At 35.4% G+C, this 17207-nt stretch overlaps 1 protein-coding gene across 1 annotated transcript; it reads left to right on the top strand.

Annotated features, from left to right (window-relative positions):
• Window positions 1-188: 188 nt before the first annotated feature.
• On the top strand, window positions 189-16144 carry LOC134249715 (leukotriene-B4 omega-hydroxylase 3-like). Its single transcript, XM_062732063.1, has 13 exons — window positions 189-276; window positions 995-1172; window positions 11756-11957; window positions 12475-12602; window positions 12887-13011; window positions 13109-13171; window positions 13353-13476; window positions 13611-13743; window positions 13993-14116; window positions 14438-14633; window positions 14746-14828; window positions 15776-15841; window positions 15963-16144. Exons 2-13 carry the CDS (start codon window positions 1023-1025, stop codon window positions 16069-16071), a joined length of 1503 nt encoding a protein of 500 aa, XP_062588047.1. The 5' UTR covers window positions 189-276; window positions 995-1022; the 3' UTR covers window positions 16072-16144.
• The last annotated feature ends 1063 nt before the right edge of the window (window positions 16145-17207 follow it).

Genomic DNA, 17207 nt, shown 5'->3' with positions numbered 1-17207 from the left:
CTTGATATCTAGCCTGAGAGCAGTGCTTTATTCCCTCCAGAAACAATCATGTGTCAAATGCAACTACATGTTTATATTTACCCGGAACACAGAACTTAACAAATTGCATGTGATATAGGGGACTTTAAACATTTAAAGTACACGTACGTTAAATACATGTATGTTCGTATCCGTGTTCCGTACTTTGTCGGACTTCACGCTGTAACTGTTTAACAGAGCCTTAAGGGTGGACATTACACATTTTACATCAAATATTATGATAGAACTGTTACTAGGGTAAGTGACATGGATAAACCTCGGTTAAATATTTTCCTAATAAATTTGATGCATTATTTCTGACGACAGACTTAACATGATCTCTTTGGTGTAACGTATTATTTAATCATTGACATCGTTGTATATGGTCAATCGATGTATGGTGCGCAGTTTTTAAAACTATATTCGATGAGAAACGCATGATCTACATTGTCATGTGATCACAAGTTTAAGCATCTATTTATTCAACTAGATGACCGACCACAGGGATAAAAACTTAGATTTTTTGATGTAGAAATGTTTTCTCCACCTTGGTCATTATAGAGTGATATTCGAGATATTTGTCGTTGTTTCAATTTTTCTACTAACACAGTTTGAGTTTTGGAAAAAAAGTCAGAATTCTGAGTACTACAAAACATTCTGTGTCGTATGTGTATCTGATATCTGTTCCTTAAATAGGGAATGTTTGGCCGTTTTTTTTTTTTTTAAGCGTTTGTGTTTAATAAAGAGTTTTAAATTTGAAGGGTTCTTTTGCGGGTATTCATCGCGAAAGATCATTCCAAAGCTCTAATTGTATCGTGGACTAAAGGAAAGCTTGTGCATAGTGGTTTGGGTCGCGACAGGAACGTAGTGTTCGTCCTGTAGAGAAATTGGTCATGGATATTCATTGATTCTTAGATAAATTAATAAAGATAGCGTTTATTTGACATTTCATTTTACAGTGCTTTTCATTTTCCAGTGGTTGGAGATAGGAGTTTGTTTTAGCCATGATTACCACCATTTTAATAACTCTCCTGGCTGTGTTCGGTTTGTCTTACCTGGTCCGCTTCTACACACGTTACAGAAAAATGAAGACCATCACCGACAGGATGGTGCAGTTAGGACCCCATCACCCAATCTGGGGGCACCTGCTACTGGTAAGATGAGAAATGTGCTTAATTAATTTGTTTCTTTTATTGAGACCACACATTTTTCATAGTTCTTAATTTTATGTAATCGGTATTTAATATGTCTGAAGGTGCTGTCAAAATATTAACACTACGTACGTTACTGTCCGTTTTCCTTATTCTATGAATAATGTTCGAAATTTTATTTTAAATATTGACAAGTTGGTTCTTTTGATTAAATTCATCGGTAGTCATAATCTGGATTTAATCACAGACCTCCTTAAAAGCTTTACTTTCAAATCCATAATTCATTTATTTGTGCTCGTGTGGGCAGTCGTAGAGCGTCTGCTCTAGAGTTGCGGAGCAAGGAATTGTTCCTTACGTCGTGGGTTCCAATCCCACTGTGGGACGTGGTGATCAGTTCTTTGAATTAGACTGTTTAAACCTTCGCAGCTCTCTGAGTGCAAAGTACAGATTAAAATCTGCAGCTCTTTAACTCCATGTGATGGCGTCTCCACATGGGTGAAAAATTCTCGAAAGGGACGTTAAAAATTTGATATCCTTTGATTATTATAAATAATAGTACCTTTACAATTCTGAAATAAAATATTTAAGAATATACGGTACTTTGTAGGTCTGCCCTTAAGCAGACTAGCAATATTCTTTTCGATAAAAAATTCCATTAAATTAATATAAAATGAATAGTACCTGAACTATTTGGTCTCGAGTCATCAGCCGGACCCATTCGTCTCAAGACGGTTCATCATCTGATCTGCAACGATGGCGGGTAAGCAGAAGTTGATTAGTTTTTTAATACTAACAACGATTACGTTCCCAGTACTATCTTCTCTACGTAGCACCAGCCAGTTGGATGTCTTCTAGGCCTCCGTGGCTTTAGCGCTGACTGCCTTTATCTCCTTTTGTCACTTTATCGCAGCGCTGCCATCCTCCCCCACTTTAATGCTGATGGACATACTGATTTCCACCGAGAAGTTCTATTTCTGTTATCCTTCTTGCTTTCAGTACGTGTCAGATAATCAGCATTTGTAAGTTTGTACTTGTCCCCTGACATTCATACTTATGATATTGTAGTCAATGGTTTTCTTCCTGTCCTCAGATATTATTGGAAAACCAGGTCATTTGGTGGTGTGTACTATCAGTCGGAATATTAGCTTCTTTTCAATGGTGATTTGCAGCTTTCAGTATTTTGCTACGTTCAGTTTGCCAACTCTGTGTTTTGTGGTGGCCCCATTGTCTGCCTCCACTTGCGAGGAAAGTATATGGTTGAAATTGGTTTTTATTGTTCTTCTACAACTCTGTCTCTAACGTACTTTGTATGGACTGGTGTTCTGAAGACATGTTCATGCTTCCACCTGAACTTTCTATTGGTATTGGGAACTTGACAAGATGACAATTTGTCTCTTGGCATAGAGGGTACATCGGTCTCTGCCATTCCTCTAATTCCCTTATTTGTTGATATTGGTAATACAACAAAAGCTCATGCTAGAAACTGGTGTATGAAAAATGTTTTCCTCAATATTCACGGATCACTAAATGTCAGCATACTCTGTTAATTTTTCCATATAGTCCAGTTTCCTTGGCTTCCCATCCCTACTAGTTGGATATTTCAAATCTTGTTCTAGTTGAATCACCTTTCTGTCTAGTTGTATCCTAAAATATCTTTGTCTGAAGCCCTGATCCGTCTTGTTAACTCAGTGGTTAAGCCTCTCCCTTCACGGACAGTTCCCACAATGTCCTTACTGCGAATTCTTGATTCCGTTTCTGATCTTGCATAGGATGCTTTCCGCTTCGACTGTAGATATACTCCCTTTTATCTTATATTTGGACCCTTGTAGTCACTTATCTTATATTTGAACCTTTGTAGTTTGTGCAGATCATTGCGAGGCGAGCTTTCCCAGTTTTCCCAGTCTTTGACTACTGATGAAGAGGTGAGCACAACTTGATTGTCTTGTAAAAAGTAACTAATGAAAAGTACGACGATACTCTTATTCATTGTCGGGAACACCAACTGAGTTTTCCTTTCATTCCCCTGTATAGGTTGTTTTGTCGATGTTGGATTTCACGATGAAAGAACACGTTTCATATTTCAAAGAAAAGTCAAGTTTTGTCGACAGAAAGCAGACTCTGCTGCTTCTTGTTCTAGAAGTCTCCTTTTGTTGATTTCCTTTTTGGTTTCGTCGTACCATTTACTAAACATTTGATGAGGTTGTTAAAAATCGATGATATCTTCAGAATCTGTCCATTTAAAGTAAAGAGCATCTCGAATTTGATTGATTGATTGTATGGTGTTTAACGTCCCTCTCGAGAATATTCACTTAGACATATGGAGATGCCACCACTTGCCGGTGGAGAGCTGCAAATTTTCTCCTATACTCGGCACTTAGGACCATTGAGCAAGGAGGGATCTTTTTCGTGCCAGCACCTACTGCGACAAGGGACCTCGGTTTATACGGTCTCATCCGAAGGGGTCTCCACGTCCCACAGTGGGATTCGAATCCGCGATGTAAGGATCAACTCCTTACTTCACGACTCTAGAGTAGACGCTCTATCTCGAATTTGAAGGCTTGTACATATTCTTGTTGTTTCCTCCTTAGCTATGCTAATTCCTTTCCCCTGTGCGTGTTTTTGTGGCAAAGATTAAATATATCATTCATGTAGCATGCCTCTACTCATGGGTTGTTTGTTGTCTCCTTAATCTTTTGTCCACGGATATCCCTCTTCTTTCCTACTCTATCATTAGATTATTGATCTTTCATTGTTGATTTCATGGTGTTTAGAAATCTCTTAAATGGTTTGTTTATTTTTTCTTTTTAAACGTCCCCTTGCTTTTTTAGCTCATCTGAGCTGAAAGCTCAAGTGAGCTTTTCTGATCACATTTTGTCCGGCGTCCGTCTGTCCGTCTGTCTGTAAACTTTTCACATTTTCATCTCAAGAACCACTGGGCCAATTTCAACCAACCTTGGCACAAAGTATCCTTGGGTGAAGGGGATTCAAGTTTGTTCAAATGAAGGGCCACGCCCTCTTCCAAGGGGAGATAATTATGAATTAGTGAAAAAATAATGGCATTTTCAAAAAAATCTTCTTCTGAAGAACCACTGTGCCAGGAAAGATGAAACTCATGTGTAATCATCCTCAGGTAGCGTAGATTCAAATATGTTCAAATCATGACCCCCGGGGGTAGGGCGGGGCACAATGGCCGACCATAGTTTTACATATAAATACATATGAAAATTCTTTAAAAATCTTCTTCTCAAGAATGTCCTGTGGGGATCCGGGTTAGAATAGGTCCTCAGTACCCCCTTGCTTGTCGTAAAAAGCGACTAAATAGGGCGGTCCTTCGGATGAGACCGTATAAACTGAGGCCCCGTGTCACAGCATGTGTGGCACGATAAAGATCCCTCCCTGCTCAAAGGCCCTGAGTGCCGAGCATAGGCCTAAATTTGCAGCCCTTCACCGGCAATGGTGACGTCTCCATATCAGTGAAATATTCTGGAAAGGGACGTTAAACAGTATACAATCAATCAATCAATCTTCTCAAGAATAACAAAGCCATGATTGGTCATATTTATATGAAAGCATCCTCAGGTAGTGTGAATTCAATTTTGTTCAAACCATGACCCCCGGGGTTTGTGCGGGGCCACAATGGCCGACCAAAGTTTTACATAGAAATATATGGGAAAATTCTTTAAAAATCTTCTTCTCAAGAATAACAAAGCCATGATTGGTCATATTTATATGGAAGCATCCTTAGTGTAGATTCAAGTTTGTGCAAATCTGAAATCATGACCCCCGGGGGTAGGAAAATAGGGCGGGGCCACAATGGCCAACCAAAGTTTTACATTGAAATATATGGGAAAATTCTTTAAAAATCTTCTTCTCAAGAATAACAAAGCATGATGATTGGTTATATTTATATGGAAGCATCCTCACGTAGTGTAGATTCAATCATGACCCCCGGGGGTAGGGTGGGGCCAGAATGGCCGACCAAAGTTTTACATAGAATTACATAGGAAAATTCTTTAAAAATCTTCTTCTCAAGAATAAAAAAGCCATGATTGATCATATTTATATGGAAGCATCCTCAGGTAGTGTAGATTCAAGTTTGTTCAAATCATGACCCCCGGGGGGTTGGGCGGGGCCACAATGGCCAACCAAGGTTTTACATAGAAATATATAGGAAAATTCTTTAAAAATCTTCTTCTCAAGAATAACGAAGCCATGATTGATCATATTTATATGGAAGCATCCTCAGGTAGTGTAGATTCAAGTTTGTTCAAATTATGACCCCTGGGGGTAGGGCGGGGCCACAATGGCCTACCAAAGTTTTACATAGAAATATATTATTGGAAAATTCTTTAAAAATCTTCTTCTCAAGAATAATTTAGCCATGATTGATCATATTTATATGGAAGCATCCTCAGGTAGTGTGAATTCAATTTTGTTCAAATCATGACCCCCGGGGGGTTGGGCGGGGCCACAATGGCCAACCAAGGTTTTACATAGAAATATATAGGAAAATTCTTTAAAAATCTTCTTCTCAAGAATAACGAAGCCATGATTGATCATATTTATATGGAAGCATCCTCAGGTAGTGTAGATTCAAGTTTGTTCAAATTATGACCCCTGGGGGTAGGGCGGGGCGACAATGGCCTACCAAAGTTTTACATAGAAATATATTATTGGAAAATTCTTTAAAAATCTTCTTCCCAAGAATAATATAGCCATGATTCATCATTTTATATGGAAGCATCCTCAGGTAGTGTAGATTCAAGTTTGATCTAATCATGATCCCCCGAGGTAGGGTGGGGCAACAATGGCCGACCAAAGTTTTACATAGAAATATATAGGAAAATTCTTTTAAAATCTTCTTCTCAAGAATAACAAAGCCATGATTGGTCATATTTATATGGAAGCATCCTCAGGTAGTGTAGATTCAAGTTTGTGCAAATCATACCATTTCTCCTTTAAGGAATGGTTGGGACTACTGTTGGGTTTAAACTTTTCAATAATAAACTTAAATTTCTGCTTTTTCACACGTTTTTCACAAGTATCGAGATGCCACCACTTGCCAGTGGAGGTCTGCAAATTTAGTACTGTAAAGTGAAGGATCTTTTTTTCGTGCCAAACATACTGTGACGCGGAACCTCGGACTATGTCTTATCCGAAATACAGGTCTACACGTTGCACAGCGGATTTGAACACAAGAAGTAACGATCAACTCCTTACTGAATACTCCGCGACTCTAGAGCAAACGCCCCAACCTCTATGCCACGCGGATGACTTTTTGGGCGAGAGTACAGCCTTTATTCTCTTTTATAACTGAAATGCCGACTCTGCGTTCAGCAATAAACAATCGATCAATCAACAGTAAGCGACTGCTTTGTTTCTTATCTCATCCGAATATTTTTCCTTCATGTGTAGTTTAACCTTTCAGATCTTTTTCAAGATCACTTGATGCAAACTTGTACGAAGGTTGTTCGATAGGTATTGTTTATTGTACGATATCTCAGTAGGATTCGACTCACATAATGAAATGTTGAAATGAACATTTAATCCCTTCAAAGTATTTTCCATGGTTTGAAATACAAAATTTCAATCACCAAATATAATTTTTATGAAATGCGTCGAGGTGTGCTAATTAGCTAGACCTCTAGGGGTCGACTGATGGCTGAGGCCCGGACTTCTCGGGACTTGTAAAGACGACCAGATAAAAAGCTTTTAATTTTGGAAAAAAAAGAAGAGTTGCATTGGAAATTACGATGACGGTGAGTTCTGCAAAACGGTACATTATTGGACTTCAAAAATTTCTTCACAAGCTCAAAAGTATGCATTGAATTAGACGAAAATGCCTTATTCCTAAGACAGGGTGTCGTTTATGATACGATTTCTTAAGCATTTTTTCACTGCTCCTAAGTATTGAACCCATATTTCTCACCCGTAACAATGTAACAATATTAGCAATTTGATAGAATTTGGAAAACATTTTGAGCCATTGCTTAACACCCATTCTCAATATAAGGGCTCAAATGATGTCGCCTCATTTTCATTTAAAAGAAATACCACTGATGTAATTTTTAAATCAACATTATAAATAGTCATATAACAATGACTAAGAATTCATATAATTATCGATCTGAAAGGGTATTTAAGGAGTTCCAAATTCAAATATAGTAGCCTATTTGAAATGTACGTTACTGTCGCCGAGGCAAATATTATTCTGAATCCCCCCTGTGTAATATATAGTTATGATTCTCAAGTAAAAATTTTCTGATAAGTTAAACCTTGTATCATATATATTTCTTTTCATAACAATAAATACATTTTCTTTGTGATAATAAATAATTTTTATTGTGCAATGTCCCTGTCGCTTAATTCTATTTCAACCACATTACAAGCAAACACGAAGATTATACACCTGATAGTTTTGTTCTCCTTTATTTATTGATGGGTTAAATTTGAAATTTCAAAGGATTTATTACTCCTACTTAGATAATGTAACATGAAATTGAACAACTTGAGCAACTTTTATAAATATGTTTACGGAATGAAAGACATTTTCAATCGTAGAGATAAGAAAGAAATGTACGTTACCTATATTCTTCCATTAAGAATACATATTAAGTAGAAAATATGAGACGACTCTGAATAAGCAACCCCTTGTATCCTGTAAACTGGCAAAGACGTTTTGCTAAACACAATTAAAAATTATTTTTTACATGAAAAGTGATCATTTGAAATGTACGTGACTGAAATGTACGTTACCATGAAATTCGAATTAAGTGAATCTCGCACGAATTTTCATGTATTCTAATACTTTCACACACTCGAATGTGTACACAAAGGACAGGTTTCAAAGGTTGGAGGTCGGCTAAATCCCAAAATTAATGAAAAGAAACGTCTCTACTGAGGAAAAAAATACATTAAGATCAATTATTATGTAATATAATTTTGATACCTGGTATATATTTCTGAATACGAAACCTGTATGATGTATTTCTTATGATATGCAGGTTCAAATAGTATTAATATATTGCGCGTCTAACGTATGCTTGTGGAAGAGAATTCATTTTTATATTTGAAATGTACGTTACGTATGGTAACGTACATTTTATGTATTTCTAACTGACATTTTTTTTAATTTAGTCAATGAATTGCGTTTACACGAGCGAAACAAAATTATCGTTACAATCCATTTGACAACTGGCCACATCTAAATGCACCCCAATCCTCGTAAATGTTTTAAACTGTTACCACATGCTAGAAAATTTGTTTCTAAGTGTCTAAAATTCATCTTTGGCAACCTTTTTGCAGTTTGTTTACTTTTCATGTGCGACTTTTCACATTAATTGAATTGTTGTTGATAATTTAAAACAAGGTATGCATAAGCTTATAATTGGAAAAAAACAAAAACGAAAAAGAAAACAAAACAAAAAAGAAAAGAAAAGAAAAAGAAACAAAACAAATAAACCCAGAACACAAGACGGTCACGTAGATTTTAAATACTGAATACTCAGTTTTGTTTGAATCATTGCATTTTGGGTTATATTTTTCCAGATCTGCTAAAAAGCACGTATGTTTGTGTTTTGAAAAACGATGTTGCAACATACTAAATGAAATTGTTAACAAGACTGTCGATGGATATATTCGGAATAGATTTATGTTAAGTTTCAATGGCCAAACACGAACATTTGTTAGACCATAGCAAAATACATCTGACTCTTATATTTTTTTGTCTGTAACCTTGCACACAGTTAGAAGTAACTAGGCTACGACCGATGTCAATTTCGGCGAAACAGCACAAAAGAATGGTTATGAACTGAGGTGGAGGGGACTTTCCAATAATATGTGAAATGAACGTTACCGAAGTGATGTGACATTCTTGTAGCTGATGACAATAACCTCGTTTGTTACATTATGATTAATTTTCTTATATTACTGCATTAAAACGCTTCATTGATATGATTTTTATGTCAAAAATTGCTTTTTTCCCAATATTTTCTTATTACTAATTTACATATTATTACAAGCTTGAAATGTACGTTACCTACTCATATTCTGAGGCAATCGTGTCTTTATAGTGGTGATTGTGACATATAAGACAATGTGATTACATAGAGAATCTTTTTTTGGAATAAACTGAAACAAAACGATGAATTTTTAGATGAATTTTAGATGAATTTTAAGCTTTTTATTAAACAGAAATATATCTTGAAATGTACGTTACATTTACATAGTTTTCTAAATCGGTATGGATATATGTTAAAAAAGACAGTAACTTCAAAATAGAATTTTACTACATGTACATGTTAGGTTCCAGTATCTATTAAAAATGACAAGATTCCAAACTGATCGCTCTTAACAAAACAGAGAGAAGAATTTAAAGCATATTTTTAAAGAATGTTTTTGCACATCTGGATCAAAAAGTAACCTTTGTTTTTTGAAAGGAAAAATCAAACGCACGTTCGTATGCCGAGAAAATATGTTGCTGACAGAGTTGGTAGGATGTGCTGGTGTTAAGATGAGATATTCCAATTGTGATTTTAATGACTACATTTTTTTTGACATATTTTTTTGGACATTGAAGAAAGAGTAACGTACATTTCAAGCTATATTTCTGAATAAAATTACCCTCTACTTTATCGTCTTGTAATTATTTCATGTATTATAATTTGATGAAAAAAATCTGGAAACAAAATCTTCAGATACTTTCTTTAAAAAGTAAATGATAGAAAAATTTTTATCTTGAACTTCATTTTTTAAAAAATCAGAGAGGCATTTGTGCCCTTATATTGAGAATGGGTGTTAAGCGGTTTGTATACTCGTATATGTCTTTGGCCAACTGTCAATATATTAAGTGTGCGATATCTATCTGGCAGAAATCATTCGTTAAAACTAAAAGTGCACCTATGATAGCAATACGCAAACAAATCGTGTATGTACCAGCTCTTTCAATTATTTTCTTGACTTTCGAGACACAGTGATATGAATGATGAACAGTCATAAGTCGGCGGTCAGATTCTACTGCATGTTTGAAGGACTCTGCGGCAGTCAGGCATTTGCTTCTCCACCTCCGAACTGTCTCGTAAGATATCCTATCAGACCCATAAGCTTCCACAATTCAGTAAAAATCTGCATTTCGGAATTACCAAATTTTGAGCGAACTTTGATGTAATCTCTATTTCTTCAATATTTTCAACCCGTTTCCAACCGATTTTACAACAGTGGTCAGCGACTGAATTTACCGAAATGACTTTAAAATATGTCAAACTGAAGGCGCTTGTATACACAATTGAAAAGGTATTGAATAGAACTCTATTCAGATGTATTTCCATCCACGAATCGTACCATTCGCGTTGTGGTACAATACAATTGCATATCGAACACCTCTTGCAGTGATTCCATAAAGAGAGCTGATCTTTCTCTTGTATTCTTTCGATTCCTATTCCTTATTCTACCTACATGTACCTTTCTCAGCTCTTTAAGTTTCTTCTAGTTCGTTTCGGATTTTTTTCCGGCAGTTTTCCTATCTTTATCACTGTTTTCTACTGCACCCTCTGATACTTGTTATTTTTTTCTCTTTTTCATACATGTATGTGGATGGTTCCCTTTTTCCTTTGCCACCAGCCAGATGTGGCCTTGATATGAAGTATGCATGTCATGTTTTCCAATTTCTCTCCGAAAGACTCTTAAATTTCTTAACAGAAATTTTTCATTTCTTTGTCAACCTTCTCCCATTCTTGACAGGGTACTTATTTTTCTCTTCATATTCATCTTACGATTCCTTCCAGTCTTTTTAGCCAACACAAGTGGTCGAGAGTTTTATTTCTGTGGCATTGGTCTTGACGGTAGTGATTCCATCTGCCACTAACCAGCTGACACTCACTGTTCATTCCCCCTCTTATTACCAGTTTCTCATTCGAATTTCGATTGAAGGATCCTCATCACTGCCTGCCGTGATACAGGGCCTCAGTGGGTAGAGTCTCATCCGAAAGATTCGCACCTTTCAATTCAAAGTACCGAACACTTGGCAAAAGATCACTTGTTTTCCTTAAATACCATCTTAGGTTTGTCGAGTACTTTCATGACTTTCCACTCAGGGAGCAAGTGCTCTACAGAATGTGTTCCTATAGGGTTGATTAATTGATTGTATATTTTTTACGCCCCTTTGAAAATTTTTCACTCATATAAGATTCACCATATACCGGTGAAGGGCTTTAAGTCTAGACCCTGTACTCGGCACTCAAGTCTGTAGAGCAGTGAGGGTTCTTCATTTATCGTGCCAACGTCTGCCATGGAACAATGTCTCGGTTTTTAGAGTCTTATCCATAAGACCCACGAATTTCACATCAATGGGCAGAGCGCCTGGCGAAAAAAAGTTGCTATCTATTTTTATTCATTCGAACCACGAACTTCCGATCACAAAGCGAGCGCTCTACCGACGGTGAGTTCCTGTAAGATTCATATACATATGTACATGAAAGCTTGAAATTTTCCACATTTTTTTCGACTCCTGAAACGGAATTGAAAAGGTCTCAAAGAAACTATAAACCATGATAAATATCACAAACTGTAATATCATAGTACATTTTTAGTTTCAGGACATGGCAGAATTTTGTTCTCGCGCATCTGAAGTTGTGGAGAAAACTCGGGCGAAGGTTATTTGTAGTTGGATTATGTTTATAGTTCCTTTGATAAGCACTTGTCATCCTGACACGGCTAAAGTAGTGATAAAGGAGACAACTGCTAAACCGAAACATGAACTCGTGGGTTACAGACTTGTTGAACCATGGTTAGGTAAAGATTCAAAAGGCTTTTCTTTGATATCATTAAAGGTCAAATTATGTTTTTATTTTTTCTTAATTTTTGTGTGTGTAAGAATTAAAGAATTTTTTTTCAATTTGATACTCCATCAGAATTTTTATTATTTTTTTCAAGTTATTATGTATCCCTTCGATGAAGGGAGGGCATATTGCTTTGCTGCTGTCTGTCGTTTTGTGTGTCAGTCCACCATCGGTTTCCGTTGATTTTCTTCGCAGAGGTTGCACTTCTTGAAATTAAATTTGTTATACAGTTTTATCATAAGAATATCTAGATCAAGTTTTGTTTTGGGTACGATCGGACCATTTTGGACAGAGTTGTGCCCCTTGAACATAGAAAAATTTCAATTATTTGGAGGATGGGGGCATAAGTGTTTTTCAAACATCTCTTGTTCCAATATCCGTTACCTCTTAAAATGTACAGAACTACACTCAACAAATATTCGACTTTTGTATATAAGTTCAGAGCTGCAAATTATATCTTTCCAATATAGGAGACGGTTTGCTTTTGTCTGATGGAAAGAAATGGGAAAGAAACAGACGGCTTCTGACTCCAGCTTTCCATTTCGACATCCTCCGACCTTACGTAGACATCTACAACGAAGTGGCTGAAATATTTCTGGTAATTATTTTATCCATTTTCTCCTCCGATTATTGAAATCGAAATCGAAAAAAATAAGCAGCAAATAATTAAACGTACACTGGCATTTCTGGTGATTATTTTGAATTTCTTTCAAGGTTCCTTCCACATTTACTGTATACCGGTATCAATATAGTTTTCCAACAATATACAATATACCGGTAGTATATCGATTAACAACTAAGTAGCTTAGACTTACATATCCTTTATTCCTTTATTCACCAATAGATAGATCACAGACTTTTGTATTTGGTTAAATTTTAAAGGGGAAACTTCAGAAGTTTTGCGATGCCAAGGAGAGTGTGGAAATTTATAGTCTTGTCACCTTGGCGGCTCTAGACACAATGTTGCGATGTTCCCTGTCGTACGAAGGACACGTACAGGAGGAAGGGTAAGTTTCCAAATGAAAAAAAAATGATGAAAACATAGCAAAATTACGCCATAGCAATAATTCATCTAATAACAGATTTTTTGCATGTTGTTGAAAGATCAGATCATCCGTATGCAGAAGCGGTTAGAAACCTGGCAAGGCTGACAGTAAGCCGATCACTGTAAGGAGCAATGGTTTTTGTCTACTAAACATTTTGTTACTTTCGTCTCAACTGTTTATTTAAGAGCGAAAAATTTGGTTCCCCCAACAATGATTGTTATGGAATTAATTGAAGCCAAGAGTAGACATTTAATTGACTATTAATCGTTATGATGCATTTTTAAAATCTTATTTGTTTTTAGAAAACCCTGGCTCTATTTTGATTTTATATATAAGTTCTCGACTGAAGGGAAGGAGTTCTATAAACTAATAGATTTTGTTCACCAGTTTGCAGATGACATTATACAATCAAGAAGAAAGACACTGGTAAGTAGAGAAGACATGTTTCACATTACACTACGAAATCAAGTTTGAAATAAACAATTAAATCTTCACCCTTTCCCATCTATTAACATTAGATGGACCATTCACATATAATGTAGAATAAAATTCTGTTACAGGCTGATGATCCTGGTCAGTTACAGAAAAGAAGACGTGACTTCCTAGACATACTTATCACGGCAAAAGATGACCAAGGGGAAGGACTTTCTGACCTTGACATTCGTGCAGAAGTGGACACGTTTCTTTTTGAAGGTCAGATAACCATTCATTTTTTATTGCAACACATCTTTTGCAAACGGTGAATAGAACTTTACTTCCTTTTATACCTTTACATATTTTGTCTGGGATACTAGTATCAATCCGTCTTGTCTGTATCCTGTATTGCTACTGTGTCTCCAAATATTACATTATGACGCATTTTCTTCAAATGCTCTGACCAGTTTTTTTCAAAAATCATTGCAAATCGGTAGTTTCTAAATTGAGTGGATCATTTTACTTCAGGACATGACACCACCTCCTCTTCCATGAGCTGGGCTATATACAGCCTGGCAAAACACCCAGAGGAACAGGAGACTCTCTACAAAGAGGTTATGGAAGTGTTAAATGGGCGAGACAAACTTCAATGGTATTTAAAAATACATTGAGAGAAATGCAAAAAGACTTGAACTTCTACTATTGTAAAATCACATATTTTCGTGAGGTAAAGTTTTCGAGCTTTGAGGGAAAAAATTGGTTTGTGGGGATTTCATTTCATGGTTGGAAAATATTAAGCAGTAATGCATAATATGAAAATTTTATATTCAATGGTGGTCATAAATTCCAGGGTCTCTCCACACCTTGAAAAATCAGAAAATTAACCCCCACGACATTAGTGATTTCACAGTATACTTGAAATTGAGACGCAAAAAATTCCAAATGATCTCTTGATTAATCCATATTACTTCAGGGAAGACCTTCCGTCACTTAAATACATGTCGATGTTCCTGAAGGAGGTGATGAGGATGCATACTCCCGTCCCTTTCATTGGTCGGGTCGCAGACAAGCCACTCACACTGGACGGCATAACGATTCCCGCCAAAACAAAGATTGATATTCTTCTTCATACCATCAATCACCATCCAGACCTTTGGTCTGATCCACAGGTGAATACAAGATGTGGATACAGTACAATTTAACTTATTTATTAAAATTAAGTTGGTCTAGTAGATCGACACAAATGTGTGACACATAAAAGTTGTTTTTAATCTGTAACAGGAGTTCCGACCTCGCCGATTTGACGAGGAGACAAAACAAGACCGAGATCCCTACAGTTACATACCTTTCTCTGCCGGCTCAAGGTAAAGCGAAATTCATTTCATTTGAAGTAGCAAAATATCGAATTTTTTTCAATTATCAATTTTTTTTATGGTGGGGCCAATGTTTTAAATTTGTTTTAAAACGAACTAAGCAAGGTGTCAAACTTCAGTTCACTTTATTTCTCATAAATTATCAAAGGTTTTACTTTATCTATATAATTATATTGCTGAAACAATGAAGGAGTTATATGTATACGTTTTTAATTTAAATACACAATATAAGTTGTCGTTCTTACCTATCGGTTTTAGTTAGGCTTTATAAGATTGTGAAGTAAAAATATAATTAAAAATATTTGTAATATTACTGCTAAATATGTTAATGAGATACATGCAGTTAAGACACACTTACTAGTAATTAAGTCACCTCTACTGGTCACTTTAGTTTTGCTAAGATTATCAAATCTTGGCACGCCTCTAGAAACGGCCTAAAGACTAAGACTGTACTTAAGTCCTACTTTAGCACCAACAGATACGAACTGTTGTTCTCAGCACCTGCATATGGCATTTATGACTCCAATCTGATTCGATAAGCAAGAGTAAGCTCCGAATTCGTCCAGTTTGTAAACCGAGACAAACTACGAAGATATAGGTTGATAGTACACGGAATTCAACAGCTCCGTTTGAAGTTAGCTTTCTGCAAATTTTGCGATCTTTGAATTAATATGTTTATAAACACTGTAAATCGTTTGGTAGTATTATGTCTGACATGTTTCGTATCATTTCTTCAGTTTTTGCTTATAGAAGTATTCTGTATTATACATGTACATGTATATGATTACTACTATTTCATGAAGCTCACCGTGGTTATGACCCATCTCTGGTGTTAATAACCAGCTAGGGTCCCTGATTTAGCGCTCCATTTAATCAGTAAACACGACTACTTTAGAAAATTATAATTTTTCATTTCATCGTATTTTGTTTTAAAATAGGAACTGCATTGGACAGAACTTTGTAGTCAGCGAGGAGAAAGTCATGCTTGCGTCACTGATAAAAAGGTAGATTTAATTTGGTTTTATAACGTTTTAAAAAGGGATAATATGTGTTCAGTAATCTATTGATATATGTGTAACAATTACATTTACCTTAGTGAATTAATTTTTTAAAAACTTTTTTTAGATTTAAAGTCAGCCTTGTGGAGGGTCATATTTACGAACACTACCCACAGTTTGTCATGACTGCTAAATACGGAATCAAAATTAACTTGGAAGAAAGAAAGAACCATTAAAACACCTTAGACCTTGTGTTCCTCCTACATCACAAATTCTATGTTATTTAAATTATTTTATATGTTTACCTTACACCTGATATTTTTGTTATTTACTAATCTTGTTGATGTAAATTATTTTGTAATTTATTTAAATACTAGTACTATATTTGTACATAATAAAATATATGTTTATCATGTTGTGAATTTTGAATTTACTAGGGGGAGAAAAATTAAATATTGACAGTTGTCAAGATGTAAATTTTACATTTAACCCCCACCCCCTAAATTCAAAATTTACATCATGATAGTAATAAGAATGAGGCATTTCAATAATTTGCCCTTCTTCTAGCTTAAATTGTACTGTTGTAAAGTATGAATACTTATAAAATTACAGGTTAAAAATTAACCTATGATATTGTAAAACTTCATTTTTATGATATTGTATTCAATTCAAGAAAACAACTACAAAGTAGTCGCTTTCTCTTCAAGTATATGATAAACGAAATAGAAGAGCACAAATAAAAAAGGATATTATCGTGTACATTTATCAAATTGCTGTGCGCTGTTTAACTTGATTTAATTTTAAATCAGCAAATAAAATTTAGGTGTACGTGCATAATTATTTACTTGTTTGTGATGATATTCTTGTTTCATCAACTTGTTTGTCAATGATCTACCTCGTTTTAGAAATTGTTCATACGTAGAGCATGCTCTTGCGTATCGAACCAACTGCGATATATAAACTCCGTATGCATATTATCAATGAGGAACTGAAGCATAGTCTTAATATCAACTTCATAATACTTTTATGTGATAAACAAGTACTTTTGTATGACTAAAACATTTAAGATTTTGAAAAAAAATCATTTTATTGAAAATAAGTTGTCCGAGATATTAAAAATTCTTATCTTTCACCACACTGGGAAAAATGATTGTATACGTATAAAGCGTTGAAAAGACAAACGATTTCGTCAGTATTATTGATTTGAGAAAAATCATGTGATTTTAACATTTTCTGTACGTTCCATGGAGTTTTAAAGATCAGCATTTGTTTTACACCACTTCTTGAAAATGTTGTAAGACAGTATACATGTCTCTCCATCATAATATTTTTGTGATTGTAAATTTTGGAGCTTGCTGATATGGTGCTTCAC

The sequence above is a fragment of the Saccostrea cucullata genome, unplaced genomic scaffold (genome assembly GCF_032062105.1).
Source record: "Saccostrea cucullata isolate Sc308-1 unplaced genomic scaffold, CSIRO_AGI_Scuc_v1 ctg305, whole genome shotgun sequence".
In the NCBI taxonomy this organism is placed as follows: domain Eukaryota; kingdom Metazoa; phylum Mollusca; class Bivalvia; order Ostreida; family Ostreidae; genus Saccostrea; species Saccostrea cuccullata.
This window is presented reverse-complemented; position numbering and strand designations above follow the sequence as displayed.